Genomic DNA, 25,692 nt, shown 5'->3' on the forward strand with positions numbered 1-25,692 from the left:
TAAGATTTATATTCATTTATTTATTTTATATATATATTTTACATAATATAATGAACTACTTAACAGACTAAGCAAAAAAAAAAAAGAAAAAATATTTGTAATTTTTTTTCTCAAATAGTTTTGTTGTTTTTTTTGGAAAACAATGTGTGTGTTTGTTGTTTTGTGTGTATTTTTTTGTTGTTTTGTTGTATTGTATTTCTTTTTCCACTAATATTTAAGTAAAACATTCAAAATAAAACGAAACAAAATATATATATTTTTGTTTGTATGTATATATGTTTATCGTTTTATGGATGCATTGTTTATGGTAATATTTTCGTAGATTTTTTGTTTTTAGTTTTAAATCTTAATTGCCATCGCAGGAGTTTGTTGAAGAGAAGAAGAATAAAAATCAAAATCAAACTCTGAATCGACATCCGACATCGATATCGACATCGAAATCAAAATCCAAACGAAATCAAAATCAAAATCAAAAAAATCGTAATTAATAATAAGTAATTTACGATGAAAAAAATGTATAAACAGGAAACAATAACTCGCTTAAATTTAGTTTAAAACATAATACTGAGCAAAAAATGTGTATATAACATTTTGCCTACTAGATTTTTTGCTTTTTTTTTTTGTGTGTTGTGTTGTTTGTGTTTAAAAATATATATTTATATATTTATGTAATAGTTTAATTGCTTTTCGTTTTTTGTGTTTTGTTTTTTACTTTTCGCATATCTTTGATATACATATATATTTTATTTTTCTAAATATATATATATAAATATATATTTCATTAAGGACCGTCTTTTTTTTTTTTACAAATTTGACTATTTTCTGACTGTTTAAAGTGTGATTTGTTTTTTTCTCAGTGTGTGTTGGATTATCACGTTTTCTTTATTTAAAAAAAAAAAAAACAAAAAAAAACAACATTAGCTTGGAAAATTGTGGGGAAAATTTTTTTGTTTTTGTTGTTGGATAGTCTATAGTTAAAGTTAAGAATTAAATTTTAAAATAAAATAACAATTTATTAGGCATCGTAGACACGCACACTGCTGCAGTGTGTGTGTGTGTGTGTTAAGTGTGTAGGTGTGTGCTGTGAGTGTGTTTGTGTTTGTGTGTGTGTGCTTACACCTATACTAACACACATTTTGCATTTCTTTTGCTTTCTTGCGGTTTTTCTTTACTTTCTTCAGCTCTATTTTAAAAAAAGAACTCTCTTTCGATCTCCACTCTTATTTACAGACTAAAAGTAAGCCAAGTCCGCCCACATGCACACACACCTGCTGGGTGTGTGTGTGTGCGTCTTGGTCTTTTGAGCTAAATGGTTTTTTTTCTCATTTTTGTTTCGGGATGTGAGGTTTTTTTTTGTCTTTTTGTGTCTTTTTTTTTGTTTTTTTTTGTTAAATGTTCTATTAGAAAACTACAACCACAAAAGTTTCTTCATTTCTTTGGCCCCTTCGATTGTCGGTCTATCGATAACCGATTGTTGAGGGGCTCTGTGTCTGTGTGCGGAGGGGGATAGTAGGAGGAGGAGGTGGAGGAGGGGTTTTGGGGGTTGTGTGGCTAGCGACCTTGAAATTACAGGCGCGTAACCACAATGTCCTCCTCGAGATCGTCCAGCTCGTCGTCCGTCTCCTCAACGCCGTCGATGGGCGCTGCCTCGGCGGCGGCAAGAGCGGCAGCGGCCGCCGCAGCAGCAGCTATGGCGGCCTCCTTCTCCTTCTCTGCCGCCTCCAGCTTCTCCTGCTTCTTCACCTTGCGTTGCTGCAAAAAAAAGAAAGCGGTAGAACCGTTAGTAAAGAGCGAGCAAAAGTGTAGACTACTTTTAGGCAAGCAGTGTTAAAGCACGACTCAGCTAGTGATGACACTTGTTTCGATAAATGGCAGAACTTGCGTCCTTGGTGATGAGGCTTTGTCGCCAAAAGGGACGTTAGGGATGAGTAATTGTTTCGATAAGTGATAGTGATTGTCCTTGGTGATGAGGCTTTGTCGCCAAAAGGGACGTTAGTGATGATCGATTGTTTCGATATATGATAGTGATTGTCCTTGGTGATGAGGCTTAGCTTTGATGATGAGATTTCGAACCAGGCAATGCATAGTCGCCTCTCCACACAAACTAACTCACCTTCTTCCTGTAGAGGATCTCAACAATGACATAGCCAATGCAGCCGAGCGTGAGGACCGCCAACAGAATGTAGAGCTTCATTTGGGTGCACAGAGTGGTGGCGTAGGCATAGGCGATAACGAATCCGGCGGACTCCCACAGGCGGTAGTTAGAAAAGGCGGCCTCCTTGTTCCGGCGGAACAGCAGACCATACAGTCCATTGATCTGCGTCTGCCACACGGCATCACCAACGCCCCACAGCCCGGACATGGCATAGAATATGATAGGATTATCGGGATTGGGACGCCAGAACAGCTCCACGGTGATCAGGGTGAAGTGGACAACAGCACCCAATACAATGATGGGCATGCGGCCAATGTACTTCATCACCGATCCGAAAAGGATCGAGCACAGAGCATTAACCACACCAAAGCAGATCATCACGAATCCAATCTTGTTAACTCCAAGGGCACAGGCCACATAGGCCTGGGTGAAATCCGCACCGATGAAGGCCTGCTCCATTCCAATGAAGACGGTGATCGGTATGAGGAGCTGTAGATTCGGTTTCTTCATCTGCCGGAATGTCGCCGATAGCAGCTGCAGTCCAGACAATTCCGCTGCGGAGTTGGAGCCCTTCCTCTTCTCACCATACCGCTTGAGGGGATCCAGGAAAAAGGCAATGATGCATACGGCGGCCACAATGCAGGACAAATAGATCATCGAGATCTCAAAGATCTCATCCTCTGGCGGGCGTTCCAGATTTCCGTGTCCACCGCTGCCGGTTGTGCAGAAATTGGCGCCGCAAAGCAGGAGATCCTCTTCACTGATTGTTGAGTTTGAGGAGCTGCTGCCACCTCCATGAGCGCCGCTGGAGAGGACTGTAAAGAGGGATAGTGTTATTATGGGTTTCTAGGATTGTAGAAAAGTCTGTTTAAAAGAGTGATCCCAAAAATAGACTATAGAAATGATTGAATATCTAAGAAAAAATATAATTAATATTTTATATTTTTATATAAAAAAAAAGACTAATTTTAATTCAATTTAGAACCTTTCCAGCCCGAAATTCGTTTTAATAAACAAAACTTTATGACTCTTTCTTATCTAAATCAGCAAAAACAATGGCTAATGACTGGAAATTGGGCTCTAATCTATTCGGTAGCTGCCTAAAATCAAATACTAATTCTGAATTAATATTTTTGTAGCCAATTTTTATGGTTTTATTAATGCGCCGATGCGATAAGATTAACTTATGGAATCTGACCGTCATTGGGTGTTTTGATATTCTGGAATTCAAACTATATTTCCGCCCTAAAAATTATGATTAAATGTCGAAACGTACCCAAGCTGGAGATGAGATTGCCCCAGAGCTCGGCGGATTGCCAGGCCAGGAAGAAGAAGCCAAAGAAGCGCACGATAATGGCATCGACCGCCTGTTCCGTTATCTTGGCATACACCTGTCCCACCTGCGTCAGGTAGGTGGCCTTGGACGCCCACATAGGCGCTGCTCCCATACCCACAAGGATACCAGCGGGCACCAGAGTGTAGAATCGCGGGAAGAGCTGGAAGGCAATGTAGGGGGCATAGCAGAGCATACTGCAGACCAGAGTCCATTTGACGGTCAGCTTCCGGATGATGAGCGTGGGCAGGAAGATGCAGGACACCACCAGGGCGGCGTAGATGGCGCTCAAGGAAACTGTTCCCAGGCCATCCTTTGAGTTGATGGAGGATTGCAAGTTAGCCGTTCCCTAGAAGAAGGTAAGATATTAAATATTTGGTAATTGTTTAATTCTTAAATAGAATCCTGGATTAGTTTTCATTGTTAATTATGCACAACAATTTTTGGCGCTATTTTTTATTTTATTTTAAACTAATTTGCGTGGAAATTGCTTGCTAAAAATATACGTGCAATTAAATCATAAGTTTAAGAATAAAGTTTTAGTAGAAAAATCGAAATAAAATCTAATAGTATATATTTTTCCAAACAATGCATTAAAAAAAATACAAATTAAACAAGAAAATAATAAGGAACGCAAATTGAAAATTGAAAAAAATAAGTATTTAAGAGCAAGAAGTGATAGTTAAAAAATATTTTCAGCAAACAAACCCTTCGTAGCAATTTTATTAAATTTAACAAAAGTAAATTTAAATATTTGCTATGAATTACTAAAAGATTTGATCACAAAATCAAAATTAAAAGCCGAAAGTGTTGATGGTTTATTTTTTGTGTTTATGTCTCTGTTTAATGGTTAATTAATTACATACCTGAAACGCTGTAAACTGCACCATGAAGGCGATCGAGATGATCGAGATATTCTTTAAGATGCGCCATTTCTCGCCCGGATTCAGCACAACTTTCTCCCGAAGTGAGGCGGTGTCGGGCTCGAAACCAGCTTTTGGCTAAATATAAACGAACGAAAAAAAATAAAAGCCAAAATGAAAAAGATACTCGTATCAGTATTCGTATGATCATTGGGTTTTTGAGTTTTGTGCTCAGGGGGCCTCTCCATGCGGATGATCCTACTTTCTTTCTTATCTCAAAAGCTCAACTCACCACTTTCTTGGTATGATTTCGGATATTTAAAATAATTTATTTAAATTGCCGCATACACCACCTTGGGCATTCACATAATAAAGTCTTTCTTAATTAAAACTAATCTCTTGTTTTTTAAGGGGTGATAAAAAAAAGTTTGCCATAAAATACAGTCAGAGAAATAATGTGGGTTTTTTTTTTTATGAAAGTCTTATACATTTTACTCGAAAAAAATAGGTTTTGTAAACATTTTAATGTTGTAAGGAAGTAGAACCAAACTTCCTTAATTTGTTATCTTTCATTTAAAATAATTTAAATTTAGGGCTTGAAAATTTTTCCCTTAAAGAGTATTTTCCATTCGTCTATATTCTTTTCAAAGCTTTCATTTTTTCCCTGTTACTCTGATGCATTAATTAATTATTTATATGTTGGCGCATTTTACGCTTTTAGTTTCTACAAAATACAAAAAAAAAAATTTGAATTTAATCGAAAAATCAATTTATAAAGCCCGCACGCGTTTTGCTCGCGTTTCGCGCGCGTTTTTCGCATTGCGCATGCGTGCCGCGGCCTTTTTGGCGCTTAAGTTGGCCATCAAAATGCTCGGAACGCATCGTAATACCCCCAGGGGGAGCCCAAAAAAGGCCCACAGCTCAGCTCCCCGATCAAAATAGTGTCCGAGAACCGACCCAGAGCTCAGACTAAAGACCCCAAAATGGCAATTTTGCATGCACTGCACAGGGCAAGAAGGTTACATGGTACATGGGTGTACTACAAAAGGGGGGCAGGTGCGCAGGGGGGTGGTGGTGGTGGTGGTGCTGTGGCAAGTTTGGCTTAACCCACACGCGTTATTATGCAACTCACAATCGATTACATTTTTTTGTTATTCGTTTTTTTCCTTCCAACTTGTTTTGTTTTATTTTAGTGATTTTTTTGTATTTTTTTTTAGCTAACAATATGAACTTAATTACAGTACATAATAGTTTCTGTTCACACGATATCGGTTGTTAGTATATAGAAACTCTCGTTTTGTTTTGTATGCAAATTCCGAAACGATTTCAGATTTCATCGAGATATAGACATTAAAAAAAAAGAAAAAAAAAAACAGAAAAACAATCAGCATAATAAAATTGCATTTAAATTTTTGTTTGTTAAGAGGCAAAGGAAAAAATTGAATAAAAAAAGTATTACCTGGAACTGTTAAATTTTATCAGCAAAACATAAAAAAAAAAAACAAAAAAGAATTAAAAAAACATTCCACTTTAATCTCAAAAAATTAAGTCAAGAGCAGAGAAATTTAAACCAAAAAAAATATTGAAAAAAATTATTAAGAAAACTAAAAATAACTCACTAATTAGGAAACTGAAAACTAAGCAGGCAAGTAAACAAAATAAATCACATAACTCATACGCCCTGTTGGCTGTTTAGCGAAAAACATGAATTATTATTTTCCTAACCTATTTTAAGGGTTTTTTTCTGAATTTGTTTTGAAAACTGAATCATTTATAAATACTTTGAGGTTTTTAATTTTAATTAATTAATACAATAAACCCAAGCGTAGACTTTCATTTTTCTTAGAATTTCAAATACCAGAAATCACGAATAAAGGGTTCTTTTCTTTGTCAAGCTATTAAATTACAATGCAATACACTTGAAAAAATGTATTTCAAAAGCTAGAGATATATAGATTTTTTTACATATATCCCTTTACCCAACAAATAGGTAAGAAAACCATGACAAGGCAAAAAAAAACCAAACCAAGACCAAGACTGGAAAACCACTCTCAACAGCGTCTGTGTTTGTTGTTTATTTGTTTGTTTTATTTGTTTGTTTGTTGTTGTTGTTGTGTGGGCTTTTCATGCCAACAGCTGATGTTTTTTTTGTGTCTTTAGCGATATTTTCTTGTCTATATTTTGTTTTTCCTTTTCGAAGAAACAGTAAGCCTGCAAGCCCAAGCCGAGCTTTGGAACAAGTGCGCGTAATAATAATGCCAGTGCACACACAGACACACACACCTAACACACACACTGGCACACTAATGGTATTACACACTGGCACACACTGGCCATAATGATATGCGAGACGATGGCAGAGACTGCAACTGAGACGCCGGCAGCGCTGCCAGAGACTGTGGTGTCTCTAGTCGAGACAAACAAAAACCGCCATAAACCAGTTCAAAGCGGCCCCCAGGTGAGCGGCGGGACGTCGTCGGTGACGGTACGGCGACTGTGACTGTCTCTTCGAGTGTGGCCGCAGGTGTGTGCATTTTATTTGAATTTATTCAACGCACACAAGCACTGACAGTATTGAAAAAAAACTATAAAAAATATATGGGTTATAGACAAAAAAAGAAATATTTTAAAAAATATTTGGTTAGAATTTTAAATTTAAAAAGATAATTTTTTAAAAGTTAAAAGTTCAAATTTTCAAAATCAACGTTGTTACAAGACTATAATCATAATTCGCGAAACATTTGTTTGAAATATCCTTTTTTAAGAATTTAGTGAAGAAACCAGCACTTAATAATTTTTTAAAATTATTATTAAAATAAAATATAAAACAAAACTAGTTTTAAAATGTGCGAAAACCCCAAGTTTATTTGACTTAACAATTTATGTTTACCATTTCCAATTAAAATTCAAATTTATGAAGCTATTTCGGGTTCGCCAACTTTGGCAACATGTTGCCAGCGACCTACTGCCAGTTTTCCACAAATATCTGTGTCTGCGTGTATTTGTGAGTGGGGTGTGCGTGTATCTAAAAGATACAGATACGTATCTGTGTGTGACAACATGTTGCGCACGCGCTTCTGAGCCGCACGAGATTTGCGTTTTATTTTTAAACGCGGCACGTTTCGTGTTTGCTCACTGGCCTCCCGCCTGCCACACCACCTGCCCCACCCCTCACCACCTTGTCACTGACCACTCTCGTCCCCAAGACCCCCACCACCCTCTTTTGGGGATTTTTTTTACACAAGCCTTTTTGGTGGCTTGAGTGCTTTACATACTATGGAGGGCATACAAATGGGAGCTGTTTTTTGGTAAGAATTTTTAAGAAGTTTATTATATATTCGAATATATTCTAATATTCTAATAATATATTATGTTTTTTTCTTAAAATTATCCTTTATATTTAATAGTAATTATGAGACCTACTATTTTTAAACTTCCCTTTCAAGATGACCCTTAACACCTATTCTATTAAACCTCATTGTTGTAACTTGTTAGTCTGCTGACCATTCTTTGGTTTCTTTTATTTATTTTTATTTTTACTTTTATTTATTTGTGTGTTTTTTGCGTTTTTTTTATTTTTTTGGCCGCATTGGTTCTGCAGTGAGGAGGGAAAGAAACAAGTTTGGTCTGATCTCTCAAGAACCGATTACAGGGTGCGGCTGGAGGTTTGGACCTCTTGGGTTTCTTGGACAGTTTTTTATGTTTAAGTGGAGTGATCAGCAGGTGGGGGGGATGGGCGGTGCCATTGTAAATTGGCAATATTTTATTATGAAACCTTGTCGGTGCTTTAATTGTGCAATACGTTGTGTCAGTGTCGTTAGTTTATACGCCACTTTAGCTTACATTTTCTTGTATCTTTTCTTGTATTTCTTCTGTTTCTGTTACCTTATTTATTGCCAAATTTTCTGGTCAAGTTTGTGGCTAAGAGACATATCCATAAATACAAGTCTCTCTGTGTGTGTTTGTGTGCTTGTTGCCTGCTTTCTGCTGTCACATTTCTTTTTCTTGTTTTTTGGTTTTCAGTTTCTTGAGGTGAAATTTATTTCGCCTCATTAAAAGCCAAAGCCAAAGGAGTGGCCGCCAAAATGCTAATGATGACCATCTTGAATTTTGATTTTCATCGGTTTTATTGGACACTTCCTACCCCTACCCCTACCCCATCATAATAAACTATAAACAGACTATAAACTAGGCCATGACGCGTGTCATTATAAAACATGATTTCTTTGCCGAAGGTAAACACAGTCATTAATAATATAACGACTATAACTCCAAAATACATAGTAATGCCAAGCCAACGATCGACCCAGACACTCGATAAGTGTAATCCAGCAAATACACTTTATAGACTATAATGAATGAAAAATCTATCTATATATATATATATAGAAATATATATGTAGGAGTGAGAATGTGACAACAATTTTCAAGTGGCTGCTTTTTATGGTCAATTCGCCGATGGCCGATAAGTTCTAAACAAAATCGAATCAAGACGAAACAAAAAACCGGGAAATGCCCAAGCCATTTTGGCTTAAAGCCGGATCATGGGCCACCTCAGGGTTTTGCCAGTTTATGATAATTTATTTTTTTTCGGTTAAATTCTTACATAATTTTTAAAAAAATGCTACCGATTGTTTGGCCAAAGTTTCAAGAATTTAAATGTATTCTAGAGACCTCGAAAGAAATTTAAAGCCCTCGAAAAAAATGCCATAAAAATAGTTCTATCAACTGTCAACAAAACAAAGAGAAATAATAACCCCCTTTGATAGTAATCGCTCAAAGAATAACAATATATAATTCTGTTTCTGGTTAATTATGCAAAAGTGTGTAGGAATTGAAATAGTGTCAGAATAATAACCCGGAATAATGAGATTTATTTGAGTTTCGTGATTTCTTTCTTGCCGGCTTCGAGTAGAAAATTGCCTTTCTGTGTTTTCTGCCTTTTTTTGTTTCTGTTTACAAGATTTAATTCTGTTTTTTTTTGCCGGTGAGGTGATTTCATTATGCGTACATTGACGCATTGTCCGCAACACTTGTTTCAACTTCAAAATAAATGACCAACTTGTAAGAACAAAAAAAAAAAGGTAGGTAGGTACATCATATATGTATAACTCCCCCGGGGCAGAGAACTACTTGGAACCAAGAAAATACAAAAAAAAAGGGTAAAAATAAGTTACTTTGTGGAAACACTCACCTTGACGGGCTCATCGTTTTCAAAACCAGCGTTGGTGAAGCCAGTCATCGTGCTGGTTCTTTACTCCTTTATTTTGTGTTTATTTATACAATTTATATGTTTTTGTTTGGTTTGGTTTGGGCCCAGTTAATCAATTAAGACAAGGGGGAAAGAAGTGAACTGCAAAAACAAGAAGAAAGAAACAGAGATTATAAATCCATTTGTTGGACAAGTAATACCCTTAGTTTTTATTAAAATTTAAGGTTTAAAATTTAGGTTTAAATATATGTAGAATATCTCTAGACCCCCATTTTTCTCTGTGTAGAGCACGGCTCACTCTCAGCGAAAAAGCAAAAGTAATAACAATAATAATAAAAAAAAATTAATAATAATTTTTTATACCGAGACTGGCTAGCCGCAACAGAAAAGATTTTTTCGTTATTGAAAATTGCCTGGGCCAGGCCATAATTGTCGGAAATTTCGTAGATAAATTGATGACACTGACTGACTGACTGAGTGACTGAATGGCTGACTGAATGACAATATAGATAATATATTGAGAGACTCGGACACAGAACACTAGAGTGCTTTTTTATAAAAAAACAAAAAAAAGAGTCTTCCCCATTCACGTGTGTGTTTTGCTGCCATTTTCCGTTTGGCAGGCTTTCGGTTCCCATCGGTTGCTTACCAATTTTTGCGCCATTGTTTAATTGTTTATAATTGACATTACCCCCACCTCCCTTCCCTGGCTCGTTGTTCAAGTTCATGTCCAATTAATTGCATATTAGGCACTATCCCAAAACTATTATTCAGGCCCCTCAACTGAAGCGACAAAATACAATAGTAAAAAAAAACCAGTAATAATAAAAACAAGAAAGGAAAGCTAACTTCGGGCGGAGCCGAAGTTTATATACCCTTGCAGTTAAAACCGGATATATATCGCAAACATCGGATATAGTTGGCCGATCCTTATGGGAATAGGAATATATAATCCAATTTATTACAATACAAAATCTAAAAAAAGTCCCAAACTTCTATCTTCAAAAATACGAAAGTTGATATTTCTACCAAATACCATTTCCGATCGTTCAGTTATATGGCAGCTATGGGATATAGTCGGCCGATCCTAATGAAATTTGGTAGGTTGGATCAACTGACCAAGAATTAAATCTGTACTAAGTTCCAGCTTTCTATCTTCAAAAACACGAAAGTTGGGTCATTTCCGATCGTTCAGTTATATGGCAGCTATAGGATATAGTCGGCCGATCCTTATGAAATTTGGCATGACGTAATGTTTTGCCAAAAATAGCTCACATGTCAAATTTGAACTCTCTAACTCTAAAAACACCAAAGTTATACCATTTCCGATCAATCAGTTATATGGCAGCTATAGGATATAGTCGGCCGATCCGGGCCGTTCCGACTTATATACTGCGTGCAAAGGAAAGAAGGGTGTGTGCAAAGTTTCAAGACGATAGCTTTAAAACTGAGAGACTAGTTCGCGTAGAAACAGACAGACGGACAGACAGACGGACAGACGGACAGACGGACAGACGGACAGACGGACAGACGGACAGACGGACATGCTCATATCAACTCAGGAGGTGATCCTGATCAAGAATATATATACTTTATAGGGTCGGAGATGTCTCCTTCACTGCGTTGCACACTTTTGACCAAAATTATAATACCCTCTGCAAGGGTATAAAAACAACAAAAATTGGGTAAACTTTTTTATGGCTAGAGAGACACTGGCATAGAAATTCTCAAAGGAAATAAAAACGAAACAAAAAAAAATTAATGATAACTAACAATGCTAACAGAAATAAACAAAGCTTCCAGTCGGTCCAGCATAAAAATACGCAAAATTTGCCACACAAATTTATGACTTATAATAATATGGAAGATGATGATCGAACGGCGGTTGGTGTCGGTTCGGTTTCTTTTTTACAATTCCATGCAAATTAATATTCATTTATGTTAAATAAAAAAATGCTAAGCACCAAAAACAGAATAGGATATAGACCAAAAATAAAGCTTGCGTAGCTTAGTCACTTCTGTCACGTGTCGCAAAAAACTCACAAAAATGTTTATTATTTTTAGAGATATTGACTTTCTGGGAACTGGGTGAATTTTCAATTATTAATTATTGTTTATTAACGGCGGGAACTATCGTCAAACTTGTATTTTTAGACAGTTCTTGATTTTTGCATCTGGATGGCCACACTTTTTCCCTACAATAGCTGTCTGGCCACACTGACTGATTGATGTTATAAGAACTCTCTCGTCGGAGGTTGCAAAATGATCCCTTTCGCAATTGTGCAATCCGAACATGTGATAGTTTTGTGACTTTCAGTTATTATGCATCACAGAGAGCTCAGACCTACAGTTATGTCACTGACAGTCATTGTATTTGCACGATAACACAGATATTTACTCAGTCTATAAGAAAATTTGGAGTAGAGGGGATTATTATTCAACTACGAAATCCCGAAAGCCCCAAAACAATAATTGATTACATGGTCCAGATAATACGATTCGATTACGGCGCAGTTTAAATCGTTCTTTTTTATTTTTTTTTGGAAGGCGCCTAAAAATCCCAAAAACCTGGTCATAATTAATATAACTCATAAAGAACTTGCTACTGGCGACCGTCGTCTGACGTCATTGGCTCCAAAACTCGAACCTAATGCTAATTACCCCCGAAACCCAAACAGCTGTCTTGAAACAAAAAATTCTCTCTCAAAAAAAAAGAAACAGAAAATTCCAGAATATTTTCAATTAGTTGGTTAGAGTTTTTCTGGATTTTCCAGATTGCAGTTATATAAGCTAGAACTATATATATCTATTATATAGATACTGGAAATGGAATTTCGTCTTGCCGAACTTGGTCTGGCAATTGGCAGTTTTTTTTTTAAGCCAAAGTTTTTTTTTATGGCTGCTGCGTGTGAGTTAATTTATATATACAAAGAAAAATATTGAAAACAAAAAAAAATGCGACACGCGCCAAATGCCATTAAAACTAAAAGCAGAAGACGAACGAAACAACGAATTTCAATTTCAATTTCAATTGTTATTCTAGCTAAATAACGCAACATCATCAAAGGCGGACTTTATAACACGATTCGTTATTTTTTTTCGTCTTTAATTTTTCAACGCGTTTTGAAATCGGCTATAGACAATCTGCATTATCTATAGATCTTTAGACTTAAGTGGCCTACAAAGTGGCTTTTGGCAAAAGGGTTTTTTTTTTGTATTTATTTATTATTTAATATTTGATTGTTGGGCATTGTGATTATTTCTCATTTTAAGTTTATGGTTTTTTTGGGGCCCTTCACCCAAACGTATTTTGCAGAAAAAAGAAAGACTTTAAAAAATACTCTAACATTGAAAACTTTGGCTTGGATTTTAGGTTTTAATTACAAATATTTTAGCAACAAATCAAGGATTTTATTTCAAAAGAATTCAATGGAAATAGCAAGAGGACTTGATTTAATTTTCTTTCACTTTTTGGCAAGGTTTTTCTATTTCTTATTTATTTTTATTTAAAATATTTTATAGAGTAACTAAACTTTGTCGATTTTAATGTCTTGTTTTGAAATTTATTACTACATACTACAGTTTTTTTTTCTGCTTTTATTTTTTATTGTTATTTTTCTGTCTTTATTTTTTACTTTTTTGTTCAATGAATTCGCTATGCATTCGAATTTTACGTTTTGTGGCTTTTTAACTCGGTTCAATGGGTTTATTTTTTTTATATTTCTTTAGCTTTTTGTTAATTTTGCTTTTGATTTCTGAGAGGATCTTCACTTTCGGGAACAACACTCACAATTTTTTCATTTGTTTAATTTTTGGTAGCGACGGCGGGACAGGAAGAATCCTTCGGGATACACGGAACTCTGCTCGGCTTTTTCTTTTTTAAGTTTGTCTCTTTTTTTCTTTGGACCAAGTTTGAAATTAACTTAAAGTTACCAAAAAAAAAAAAATTAATAATAATAACAAACTGGGGAAAAAAAAAGGGAACTGGAACTGGCCAAGTAGCTGGCTCGCAAAACAATGCCAAGAAACTGCGACAACGTGCGAATTTTAAACGAAAAGCACTTTCTAGCTAATTGGAGTGATTAGTGGCAGGCGTCGCAGTCGCGGTTCAAGTCTCTGCCGCTGCCTCTGCCTCAGTCGCTGCCGCTGCCGCAGTCGACGCAGCAGCTGGCTTCAAGACTACGAGGGTAATCGTAAATGGCGGTCCAAGAGCTAGCCAAGATATATATTTTTATAAATATATATACAAGGTTATCGCCTGGACAGAGCTAACTGTAAATAATCAGACAGAGATAGAGGATGAAGAGGGAGCGGGAGACTCGAAAGCCGCCAGGTAACTGTTTGTGAACTTTTTTTTTTTGGCTTTGATTTGCCTTTGGGGCCAGAATGCGAGATAGCCAGAAGACACAGGTGTGGGTCCTACCCGGCTGTTAGGTGGGCGGGGCCAGAGTTATACAGCTACTGTTTCTTCTTCTTCTTTTTTTTTTTGCATTAGCTGACGGAGGCCGGCAAGTGCTCGACTTTTGGCCAGATCTTCCTGATGGCCAAGGTGGCGTGTGGCCACAAAACAGGAGCGGTTCAGGTTTTTATTTTAAGATTGTTAAGATCAAAAGGATAAGTTTTCATTAAAGAAAATATCTAAATATCTATATATAATCCATAGCTTTCCATCATTATCTCAAGCCTCTAAAGAATCCTTTAAAATAGTGTGACCAAGTATGGTTTTGACCTTCTCCTTGTAAAGCATTTCCTGTTAAAGCCCCGAAAGATTTCTAAAGATTTCATTTAAAGATTTCCGCCTAAAATAATTATAACGCTCCTGAAGGAGACCTCTTCACCTGTCCGGAAAGTCAGAAAGCGCTTTTCATGTCTCGCCGATAAGATACTCCGAATTGGAAAAAAAAGTATTGGAAAAAAAAGTCCAACATCTACAATGGCTATTTATTGTCTTTATATGGACGCGACAATTGCCGGACCATAAATTCTAATTAATAAACGCGCACGGGGCTGGATTTATATTTAATTTTTTTTTTTATTTGGTGGTTGGATGGCTCATCCTATCGAAGGGGGAACAAAAAAATATGTTTATGGCTTTTTAGTAACCAGTAGCCGGTAGGAATGACGGTGGTCTTGTGGTCGAGTTATCGCGGTTATTAGCGCGTGATTATTGACCGGCAGTGGGACTGTGATTTTGTCGATAGGATTCTGGCCAATTTATGATCATAAATATTCACCGATAATTGCTATTGGCAACAAAAACAAACAAAAAAGTAATAGATTTTAGTTGGAAAATAGAGTAATACCGTCATTGGGTTTTTAGGGATTTTTGTGTTTCATTGGCCGAAAGCTACCGAAAAATTCTCTTTGTTTAGCTTTTTGTTTATTGCCCTGCGGCAAAAGTGGCAAGATAATAATAATTATTAATATGGCCCGAACTGGCCACGGTCACAAGTGTCTATGACTAAAGGGTGGAACGGTTTCCAGGTTTCGGGGGATATTATTATATCAACGGAGGCCCACTCGAAAAGTCAAGAATAGAAAAATGGGGTGTGACAGGCGCTAATTAAGAATGACGGATAAAATTGATCAGAGGATAGTGATCGCTATAAGCCAATAAATCAATAAATGGGGCAAGTAATTAAAGTTAATAGAATGGTATTGATTGATTGGAATGTCTATTAAACACCTAATGGTATAAATAAATTTTGTATTACACTTGAAGAGAATTATTTCGTATTATAAGTATAAAAATCAAAATTAAAAACACATTAAAAATCTCTAAAATTGCATAAACTGCAGTTTAAAAACCCTGATGGGATAGAGGCAGTCTCACAACGATTAGTTGTCAAAATCCATAAATCCATAAAGCCAAGGCATTAACACTCCGTTCACTTCACAGTCAGCGCCAACTGTCGCCGCACACCACTTGTGTCAATACAACAAACAAAAAATAAAAAAAAAATAAAAAAAATCGAAAAGTATGATGCCCGTTTTTAAGTTGAAGGGTATCGGCACTTGACACATGCCTGGGTTTATTCACACACATGGATATACAAAACAAAAACCATATATCTATCTATATACATTTAAGCCCAAAAGCTATGGCTAAAAGCTAAGCCCTCGTCGCGGATCTGGCCCGAAGGGAAGTGAAGATCGAGAGAGCTGCCATTGCTGTTTTAATTGCTATTTGGCTGACCCAGTTTTTGGCCAGAAAATACAGAAAAAAAGAGGCAGCAAACTAAAGAAATAAAAAATAGGAAAAATAAAATTGGCATTAAGCATTTGAATTAACTGATGAAGTGGAGAGTTTAGTTTAGGTTTTTAAAAGGTAATTAATATTTTTAAATATTTTTATAAGTAAGATGACCTACATAGTTCTCAAAAATGGAAAAAATTCTTGAAAACGTTAATAAATTTCCCCGTGCATTTATTATTTTATTAATTTTCCATAAAACCCTGCCTATTAAATACCTCAATCCACTCAACCGCCCTTCGATCTCAACAATATTGAATAATACTTTGTCTGGCTGTTGCACGGCCCTAACACTCTAATAGATCGTTTAAAATCAATTAATCTGCGATCCGGTGTGTGTACCTAAGCCCTAAAGCCATTGAGAGGCCATCGACACAAGTCAATGGCTGATTGATAGAGACAGCTTATCAATGGAATCGTTAGCCGAAGGCTAGGGAACCGGCCCAATATTACACTTCCACTTCCATATAATGATAAACAGGAAAAGCCGAGAGGTTAGAAAAAGAAACCTGACTCATCGAACTGTGAAAAGTATGGAATGATCTTGAGACCAGTTAGCAAGTCAAATAGGTCATTCCAAAGAAATATGAATAACAACCCGACAATCATATCACGGGTCTGATTAATTAAAATAATACTGATTCCGGGACGTGGAACTCGTCAGACACCGCATGGAAATATGATTTCCAATAATCAGGTTTATGGCCAAAAAAAAACAACAATCGAAAACCAAAAAGCCGAACCAAATTTCACAAATACTTAACCGCAATATCGACTATAATTTTGGTCACGTGAATGCCAACGTCTCTTTTTTTTTCTGGAGTGGAACCTGGAACCTCAACTGGTTTTCAGGCCTGCATTTTTTTTGTTTTAACCATCATACATACTTTTTTTATTTGCCTATTTATAGACAATATTTTTAGCTGCTGATTTCATTCCATTTATGAAGTACTCTGATACTCGAAAGCCTCTGGCTGGCCACTTGAGGCTGAAAAGGCTCACTGGGCGTATACGAATATCATCAAGAATACATATATATTTTAATTAAACTAACAACAAAAATCACTCAAGTGATCGAAACAGCGACAAATTGTCTAAGAGGATTAGAGATTGTGTGTTTGTCGGCATACACGGCGTATGAGCGATTTCGATACGAGCTCTGTTGGTTTTTCGGGTTGAAATTCCAAAGACTGATTAGAAGAAAAAAAAGTAGAAATGGCTATAATTCTACGAGATGTTTCTACAGGAAATTGGGGTTGCAAATAAAACGAAATTGATAATGGCGGGGCTTAAGGGGCCAAAATAAATCAGCTAATTGCGGTTGAGTCTTGAGGAGATTGTTAGAAAGTGGACTTTAAGTTGCAGGAAAAATAAGGATAATATCAGAAAAAGATAATACCCGGTACTTGTAATAATTGAAAAAATAGATGGAACCTTTAAAAAAATCCCCTAAAAAATTATTTGGCTAAAAATAAAAAACGCAACCCCAAAACATGGCCAAAATAAAAATCGAAAACAACCAAAAATGGTTTCGCTTTGTTGACTGTTTGGCTGTGTCGGCCGAGTTGATTGAACTGGCCAAAAGCAATTGCACAATACACCAGCGATTTGTATCTATAACTATAACTCTACTATACACACAAAATCGTATATCCCCATATATATCTATTATTATATTATATCTGTATATCTTGTGTATATCGCGAATTTCAAGTATACATATGTTATAATTAAAATGTTGTGTGTATGGCCAGCTACTAGACGAAATTTTTAATTGTTGTCGAATGTCAACGAGATCGCTGAAACGTAATATAATAATAATAAAGAGCGTAACATCGCAACAAAAGCTGAATTGATTTTCGAGATTTGATAACAAGACCCTAATAACAGTTAATCTCCATGGAAACGGTGGGCGGGATTGGGCCCGGTCGCGGGATTTGCATTGTATTATGATATATATATAGAAATATCGTACACCCACACAGAGAGAAATTCTCACAGTGAAATTAACACGCAACTGTGCACACAATAATCGTATTAATAACAATGATTTTGTATCTCATATAATGTACAGTATGTGCCTATATCCCAACATCATACAATATATATATAATATTTTTTTATTATTTAGGTATTTTTTTATTTTTTATATTATATGAACCCTAGTTTGTTTGCCAATTTCCGCCCGGCAATTTGAACCTCGTCGAGTGAGTTCGCGTGATTTGGCCATAAAACGTTATATTGGTATAACCAGGCTCTGTAATCGGCATTGTCCGTCATATATTATATATTAATACAGTCCCGACACAATCGCCTCAATATTATACATCATATATAAATAATAGAAACTATATGCCAAAGCTTTAAAGCTAAAATAAATATATGATGCCGAAATCACGGCTTTAATCAAATTTAAATTGATTGATTTCGTTTAAGGCCGTAAAGATTAGCAGAGGCATATGTGGCTGCAATAAATCGATTGATTCCTATCAGTAGCACATCCAGTAGCTCTTTATTGCTCTGTGGCGGCACTATAGCCGGGTTATACAATCCAAAAACAGTGTGGGCCATAAACACGTTCGGGATTAGGCCCGAGAAGTCGCTGGAGGAAGTGACACTCGAGAGGGTCTATTGGTCAATGAATTTAAGGAAAACCCGACACTTACAAGGCTCCAAAAGGCAAAAGAATAATCTAGAAGTTACTAAATAGACTTTGAAATTGTAAAATCAAGTATACGCCATGTTGATCACCCCAAAACATAATATCACTCATACGCCATGTATACTACTACTTTTTTTGCTCATCTTGGCCAACAACTTCCCACTGTATTAAAGCTATAGCTGGCGAGCACTAACAATAAATGGAGCAAAAACTGAAACTGAAAATGAAACTAAACATGGCCAAGACCGAGACCTTCGTTTGCGATTAGAATGCAATTAGTGGCATTCGCGGAGAGAGTGAATAACAGCTAAAAATCAACTACAAAAAAAAACTCCACAAAAAGTTCTAACAAAACATTATTGCATTGAGCTTCACTTTTTGTACAATTTCAAATTGAATTCAATTTTTTTTTTCCACCTAAGTAGTATAGTTTTTTTTTTTATTATTATTTGTGGTTGCCTTTTTTTTCTCTCGATTTTTTTATCTGTCATAATAACTTCCGCTTCAGCGTCAACTATACATTTTTCGTATGTCTCTTTATGAGGGTAAGAATAATTAGATATATAAATATACTATATGAGATACTGGAGAGACACTCCAGTCGGTCGGTTCTTTGCTTAACCCACATTGTTAGCTCAAGGAATTTATTTTCGGGCAAGAATTTTAGCGTGAAAAGATTATGGCCTCTGCATTAGGCACTGAAAACAGAATAATAATATAAATAAAATGCCTTGTCACCTGTTCGTCTTTTTTTCTCGTTGATTTTTTAATCAAATATCTATTGTTGAAGATGCTGATGATGATTGCCAGCGGCTGAAGGCTTTAAAGAAAAAAAAATGTATCTACGTCGCAAAATAATGATCATAATTGGGGGAATGGCCCACAAGATGGTTTTGTGGGATAGTTTTTAGCCAACAAAAAAAAAGAAACTATTATTAATGAATAATGTGTTATATAATCGCAGACATCGCAAAGTTCAATGTTTGCCATTGAGACGAGGAACGATTCTAGGCACTACTATCATATCACTCCAAAATGCGATATTATGAAATACGAAATCTTATCTGCCAGACACACACGAGTTTTTGGATGCTATTTGAATCGGTATATGCATAGTATATATATTTGTGATTCCGTTTTCGGTTTAGATTCATCAGTCAGGGCAGGTACTACGTGGCTATGCCACACCATACCACTCGGTTTTGGATGTCCCCTCTGTTGCCATCTTATCTGGTAATTATTTGGCTATAAATAACAATAAAAACCTGATCGTAAAACCCGGCGTAAAGCACAGCGGGTCTCCTTATCACGATAATGATCATTGTTCAACCCCGTTGGCTACTGTAATATATTTATTTTTGTATTTATTTTTCATCTTGGGTGAAAGCCTCCAACTCATCCTCCTCCTCCATCCAAGTGGACAGATCATACCTGCTCGTTTATGGAAAGTTTTCAACTCGCGATGACACCTTAATATGTTGTAAAGTTTTTCCCTTCCAGTGCCTTGAAAAAATACAAATTCTAAAGGTTACAACAAAACATGAGACTGGCCACCTCATGTTAATTTCATTCACAAAAGAAACACTCAACAAAAGATACCCACAAGCATATATCTCATATATATATCATTCGATGTAAACAAGTTTTCTTATTCATATGACTGATTATTGATCATGGCTGTTGTTTTTTTTTGTTTTTTGGTAGCTGATGGCTTATGCAACTCTACAGATATATTGGTCATTACTTTTAATGAGATTCTCACGAAAACTTGAGAATAAATTCATACTTTGGGTCAAGAAATTATGGAAATATGCCCTACCCCTACTTGGTTTTAGCAGTGCGTATACGTAATATTCAAGGTGACAAGGATTAGAAATGTAAATTTCCAAGAAATATGAGTGTGTTTCTTCTGCTTTTTATCTACTATCATGCAAAACAATGCCACAAGACCCTAGACTGACTAATTACATGCCAGAAGATATAAATTGACTGATTTTTGGACTGATTTCTTGGTCTGTTGGCCTTAATGAAGTGATAACAATGCTGTGGGCCACGAATGTCGCCGCCTAAAGACGCTCTAATTCGCAGTTTATATAAACTATTTGGCCAGTGTATTAACAAGGTTGTGCCAGGCATAAATATTTGCTCGCCTATTTGGCACTGATCGTGCCAAGGAGGAGGAAGATACATGCGACATACGAGGCGTATGAGTAATAAAGTCAACCTGCCAGCTTCTTTTCATCATAAAATAATAAAATTGTTGTGTAAACGATCGCGAAAACGATATCAACAACCCGGAGATATATATCAGCTAAATTATTATCAAGTTTTTTCTTATTTTTTTTTATTTTTTTTGTAGATGAAACGTCAACAGCCCCCGAACACTTGTTACAAAAAAAAAAAATAAAAATAAAAAATAAACAGACAATACTTCAGTTGGCGAAAGTTTAACCTGAAAAGGTGCAACCAAAAACAAAAGGAATCTACATATATATAATATATATAGTGTCATCAATATTATAGCCATAAATTGAGATTTTTTCTGGTCGAGTTCATAATTTTTCGAGACTTTCGAGACAGTGTTTATCGTTCTACTGAAAACTGAGCTATAATTTTTTTTGATTGATTAATGATCTCGTCGACTGACTATCTTTTCGAAACATGTTCATCACATCTAGGATCCAGAACACGCGAGCAATACACGAATTTCTACAGTTTCTATCTTTAAGCATTTTTTTTCAGGTGATGATAGCGCGCTCGGCAAATGTCCGGTCGGATTTATGGCCATGTTTGGACATTGGTTATACTTATTTATGGCCAAGTTCCTGATCAAGGTACGATACATCTGATTTATTAACTGTCTTTCCCAAGATTTTTCATTACTATTAAGTCATTTCGAAGGCGGCGCGGCTAAGTTTAGTTAAACAATTTCATTAATTTAGTATTTATTTTTTCAACAATTGTTAACTAATATTTCTCATTGCCGTTGATTGCTCAATTGAATATTCAGTTATATAATTGTTTAGTTCAAGTTGAAGTTAAGGCAACAATTTTTAATTATTCCAGTTAGATAATCTTCTCTAAAAACAGAAATAAATAATTAAAAATAGAGTTCGTATCTTTTTTATCTGTATCTCTGTAGTTGAATCTGTATCTTGATGTTTGCCTGTGTTTGCTGATTTTTTTTTGCGGAAGTGCATTGATTTTCCACTCAAGTGGGCACTTGACTTGCCGTTGTCGTCATGAATTGATTTTCTCACCTTTATTTACTCGAAAAAAAAAATCATTTTTGCAGCTCGAAAAATGTTAATTAGTTTTTTGCTTTTTTTTAATTAGAACTGTGTATTTGTGTGTCGGCTGGTGTCTGGTTGTGTTCTAGGTGATTTGTTATCGTAACATTTATGCAAATTGCGATTGGAAGTTGGCAATTTGTGTGCGGATTTCCGCCTACAATGCAACGCATCTTCATGCGACTTGAACTCTAAAATTGTATCTGTAACTCACTACCAGTATCTGTATATCTATATATCTGTATCTGTATGCTTTTTTAACCAGAGATCCCCCAGATAGCCGCAACAGTGAAAGTTTTCTATGCTGATTGGCAGGCTGCGCATGCGCGGCAAGCGCTTAAATAACGCCCCGTGTCTCTCTTTGCACTGCGCATGCCAAAATCCGAAATACCAAAAATCCGATTCCGACAGACTCTGACTCTGAAATCAAAATCACAAAAGCGTCGTATCCATCAGATACAAAGCGTCACATGGCCATTTTTGTCCCATTTAAATGGCTGCTGTCGGCCACTAAATATATATAATTTTTTTGTGGATATTTTTAGCTGTAAGTGTAGACCACCCATTGTGCTTGTGAGACAAAAAAAATTAAAAGTAAAATAAATTATGTTTGATGCTCGAACCTTAGACTCAAAAAAAATATATATAATGAAATATGTGGGAAGAATATCAACCATTTCGAAAATCAAAAAACTATAGGCAGGATTTTAAGACGAATAAAATAATATATGGATCTAAAAGAAAACTATATGGAGAGAATATTTCTAAATAATCAAAGCTGTTCTGAAATATAAAACTCTAGAATAATATATTTTATTTTGTAGATACTATAAATCTTTAGGATTTTAAAGATGAAGAAAAATTATTTATTATCTGATAAGCCGCATTTAAATCCTACACTTTAATAAAAAACCCTGTTTCTTTATCCCCCATTTCTACTTAAAACCTCTAACCAAATCATATAGCTAAAGCTCCAACTTCAGCGCCTAGGTTAGATAGGGGGAACAACACCATTTGCCACGCCTTCTTGACTTTCATTAGAATTGGGCAACAAAACTTGCACATTTGTGCTTTGTTTTGTTTGGTTTCGGTTTCAAATTTTCTTTTATTTTGGTTTCTATTTATTTTTGTGGCAGTGCTCGTGCGAGTCTCCTGCCGCTAAAGTTTGTGTAATTTGTTTATTTATTTTTGCAGTACCAGCTGGGGTTTGGTATGATTTGTTTTTTTTTTTTTTAAATCTCTTGGAAGGCCTTTCTGGTCAGAAATTAGCAAATTAATTTAAATGACTAAGATTTATGCAGGTAAAGGCATTTTAAATGATATATATTAGGGTTTTAAATTAAAACTAAACTCCATTAATTTTGAAAAACATTTACAATTTTGGTTTAAGGTTGGGCCTTAAATATTTATCCTTTTCTTTGATAAAAAAAAATATCCTTTTCTAGAAAATCCTTAATCCTATAATTTTAAAAGAGAAAACAATGGCTCCACTTACCGTTATTACTCTTATACGCGATCGTGAGAGAGCCACTCGCCAGTCCGTAGTGCACTCGTATGTGTTTGTGTATCTGTGTCTGTGTGAGTGCGCGTGTGGAAAAGCCCAAAACAGGATGCGCCGCTTTGCCGCTTAACGAAAAAAATCCACTTCCGTCTTTTTTAATGCGTTTGTATTTGTTTTGTTTGGTTTTTTGCTTTTGTAAATTATGATATTATATATATATATGGCGTTTGTATTATTTGATTTTGCAATTAAATGTTATATAATTGAATTTTTGTGTTTCCTTTTTCGAACAGTTCTTGATTTTTGAATTTATTTTGGTTATGTGTGTTTTTGTGATATTTTTTGTTTCAAGCAGGAAGCTGGGCTCAGAATTCTTGGCGGGGGCGAGTGGTTTACATTTCCGTTCGAGTGGTACAACAAAAAAAATTTTTTAAATTTACAATTTTGTTTCAAAAAAAAAAAATTGGATGTATTTTTTAATTGTTAACAGTCCAAGCCCGTTTTATAATTATTTTTTTTTCGTTTTTGGAATATTATTGGAATTTTTTTTTGTTAACGGATCAGAAAAAAACACGACCAACTCGAAAACGCACTAAAACGGTATTAAAAGCCGAGACTAAAATGAACTTTGCAAGTAATTTACGATGCGGCCCGAAGTCTCGAAAACCTTTTGCCGAAGCCGCCAACGAAGCGAAAATCGAGAAAACCGAGGAGAGCCGAGCAGAGGAGTCTGCTGAGCGGAAAAGCCTGAGCAGCGGCTAAAAGAGAGTCTGGGCCCGAGTCTGACCGAGAGCTTTGACGTCGCTGTCGGCAGAGTTCACTTCACTTTTGCACTTGTTGCTTTTATTATTGTTGTTGTTGTTGTGTTGCGGGGGAGAGATACTTTTCAGCCCAAAGAGTAGATATGGCCAGATGATGATAATGCCAAAGAAGACGACGAACGAAAAAAAAAACTAAGGTATCAGCTGGTGCTGCTGTTATCTACTGCTGCTGCTGCTGTGGGCTGCTGCGGCGGCTGCTACTGCTGATGCTTTTGCTGCTGGTTTGGCGTTCGGTTTGGGAATGATGTTGGCTTAAAGCCGACCGCTACGTAATATACGCTCAGATCCTGTTTGCATGCCGTCGACGTCGCTGCCGGCTGCCATCTACCCTCTGCCCGCGTCGCAGTCGGCGTAGCAGTTGGCAGCCAAAGAGCAGCGCGCCAAAGAGAGCGGCGGCGGCGCATTAGCGGATCACGAGCTTTTTTTTCGGTTGCACTGGTTCGAATTATTGTTGTTTTTGTTTACGGTTTCTTCTTCTCGGCTTAAAGTTTTTCTTTCTTTTTTTTTTTTTTTTTTGTAACTCACAGTGGATCAAATTCGGATTAATAGTTACTCGCAAATTAGTTGTTTGGTTTTCCAATTAAACGCAACCAAATGAATTTTGCAAATAGGAAATTAAGTGTTTATGCGCAATATTTCGGGGAAAAGTTTTTAAACAAATAATCGATCGGACGGACTCTACTTAAGCTTACTTTAAATTAAATATTCTAGAGTAAATAAGAATGGTTTCTACTCACAGTTTCAAGTTATACAATTAGGTCACTATTTCCATTTGCATTTTATTTATAATACATCTCTAAAAGGGAAAGAATAATTAGAATTAGTTTTTAATGATTAGAAACTAATTAAAAATCAGCCGTTCTACTTTTTAATTACTAAAATTTTGATAAATATTTTTAAAGCAATAATAACTTCTTTCTCCACTGCACTCCACTGTGCCTCAGTCGACTGCGCAGCATCGCCGTCAGGTTCGAGGCCCGTGTTCGATGGCGCCAGCAACATGTTGCGGCTCGATCCTCAGTGGGATTCACACGCCAGCCAATCGCTTCAAGCGGCGCTTTTCAACTTTCATTAGAAATTATCGGATGTGCCGACGCCACGCCCACTTCAGTGGGTTGTATGCGAATGTGTGTGTTTTGGATACCACAAAAAAAAATAAAAAAGACATATATGAATTTAACGGCAGCGATATCGCCATTTCCTCTTGCCCTTCCCCTTGGCGCTTTGCTAATTTTTTTATTGAATTTTCTTTTTTGTTGTATTTTTTTTTTTATATATTTGCGGCCAGTTAGCACATCTTAATTCAATAATTGCCAATAATTGCCGTTAATGGTAGAGATGAGACAACAATTGGCTCAGAGTCATTGATAAAAATCGAGGATATATATATGTAAATATCAGAGATATATCCGAGAGGGAGGAGGACGGGCGATGCAGTTCTCTTATAATATTCATCGCATTTGTGTGTCACTGTCAACGGAGTGCGTCAATTGTTTAATGCAAAACAACAAACAAACAGATGGGCAAACAAAACAAAAACCCCACCATCTACGGCAACTTCTATAAGACACTGAAAAAATTTATAAACTGTTTGGAGGTGGT

At 36.0% G+C, this 25,692-nt stretch overlaps 1 protein-coding gene across 2 annotated transcripts; it reads right to left on the reverse strand.

The window, feature by feature from the left end:
- LOC108123840 (UNC93-like protein) lies at positions 1–24,342 on the reverse strand. Of its 2 annotated transcripts, none has more exons than XM_017239193.3 (6): positions 23,264–24,342; positions 9,546–9,704; positions 4,355–4,489; positions 3,432–3,837; positions 2,114–2,970; positions 1–1,752 (listed from the first exon to the last, which is right to left on the reverse strand). In XM_017239193.3, exons 2-6 carry the CDS (start codon positions 9,591–9,593, stop codon positions 1,567–1,569), a joined length of 1,632 nt encoding a protein of 543 aa, XP_017094682.1. In that variant the 5' UTR covers positions 9,594–9,704; positions 23,264–24,342; the 3' UTR covers positions 1–1,566. The 2 variants fall into 2 exon arrangements, with proteins under 2 accessions (XP_017094682.1, XP_017094683.1); XM_017239194.3 differs by lacking the exon at positions 23,264–24,342 and adding an exon at positions 13,354–13,572.
- Between the last annotated feature and the right edge of the window lie 1,350 nt (positions 24,343–25,692).

Source organism: Drosophila bipectinata, chromosome XR, assembly GCF_030179905.1.
Source record: "Drosophila bipectinata strain 14024-0381.07 chromosome XR, DbipHiC1v2, whole genome shotgun sequence".
Lineage (NCBI taxonomy): Eukaryota > Metazoa > Arthropoda > Insecta > Diptera > Drosophilidae > Drosophila > Drosophila bipectinata.